This window comes from Entamoeba invadens, assembly GCF_000330505.1.
Source record: "Entamoeba invadens IP1 unplaced genomic scaffold scaff_1105074724735, whole genome shotgun sequence".
Classification (NCBI taxonomy): Eukaryota; Evosea; order Mastigamoebida; family Endamoebidae; genus Entamoeba; species Entamoeba invadens.
Genome location: NW_004191848.1, coordinates 886 through 2,301, shown reverse-complemented (window position 1 = coordinate 2,301; position 1,416 = coordinate 886). Strand labels below are relative to the sequence as shown.

The 1,416-nt window shown below is 25.8% G+C and overlaps 1 protein-coding gene across 1 annotated transcript; it reads right to left on the bottom strand.

The window, feature by feature from the left end:
• Position 1: 1 nt before the first annotated feature.
• On the bottom strand, positions 2 to 1,201 carry EIN_515310 (hypothetical protein; the record flags this gene model as incomplete). The annotated part of the gene is made up of 1 exon (XM_004185499.1): positions 2 to 1,201. One exon carries the CDS (start codon positions 1,199 to 1,201, stop codon positions 2 to 4), a length of 1,200 nt encoding a protein of 399 aa, XP_004185547.1.
• Positions 1,202 to 1,416: the final 215 nt, after the last annotated feature.

Below are 1,416 nucleotides of genomic sequence, written 5' to 3'. Positions count from 1 at the left end.
GTCATTCGAGGAAAAAAAGTTCGTTTTTTGTCAAAGTTTCGACAACTTCTAAATGTGAATTTTTAATACATGTAGCAGTGTAGTAAAGTTTGACTTTTGTAACAGTTGGAAATACTTCCTTTTCGCTCAAAACAAGTAAAATTGATTTGAGCGTTACATGTTTGATTTGTGAATGACTAGGAAATGTGCATTGACCAAACACACGATCTTTGAAAAAATAACAACTAAACGGATTATATACATCAAAATAACTCAATTTGATTGATTTCACAAAATCTTGAACAACAAATTTTGACAAATCAATAAGAGGCTCTATTTCAATATTAAATCCAATTTTTGAAGCTAAAGTTTTTTTTGTAATTATTGTCATATTTTGAAAAAGTTGTTTTGTCCGCTCTTCAGTATCAATTTCCTCTGTGTAACCAAAATAAAACCCAACTCCTTTCGAAACATCTGTAGGTTTTACTTTGCCTGATATTGTTTTTGGTATATAACTATCGAAATAATGTTGACAATGCGTCATTTTTGGAATGTATAATTCTGCTACAATTAAAACATACGATTCAGGTGTATATATTTCTTTTCTACGTAGTGAACACCACATACATATAACACTTGTAGAATATTCTTTTACGGAACGGTCGATGCATTTTAATAATTCATCAAGTTTTTCTCTATACATATGGAGATATTCTATACCATAAATTAAACGTTCATTATCATATGTAAAGTTAATTATTACAGAACGAGGAAAATCAGTTAAATTTTTGTTTGATTTTTTAAACAGTTTTATAAATTTATAGTAAAAATTTGGAGAACATTCTAATCTGGATATTTTAACAATGACATTCACAACTTCAACAACAAGGTTTTGAGAAAAAAAATTGATATTAAAGTTACGCATTTTAGATATATAAAAAACTTTTAATTTTTTATCGGGCGGTATATACCAATTTTTTAACAACTCTGCACGCTGTATAATTTGTTCATTTATTTCTAAATGATTACAATTTAGTGTTGTCGGAGTAAAATAATTAAAATACTTTTCGATTTCTGTTGAATTTATAAGCCATGGATTGACTTTTAGATCTTCAATTGATTGTTTGCATTTTTTATTGACATTTATTATATTCAAAACATCACTGAAAGTTTTTAGATGTAGAAAAACATTCATTAAATATACTCGCTCGAGTTGTTTCATTTAATTTTTAAGTTATAATTTGAAATTATATAGATGGAATATTTAATCGTTATTAAAATACCTTATAGATGTCAAGAAACTTAAGAATTTATTGATGTAAAATAACTGGTTTTATTTTTTTAATTGTTTTTTCAATCAAATTTGTTTTATTTGAAAACGGTTCTAACCTTATTTCATATTTATAAAAGTCTGGCACTTTGTAAATATATTATCTG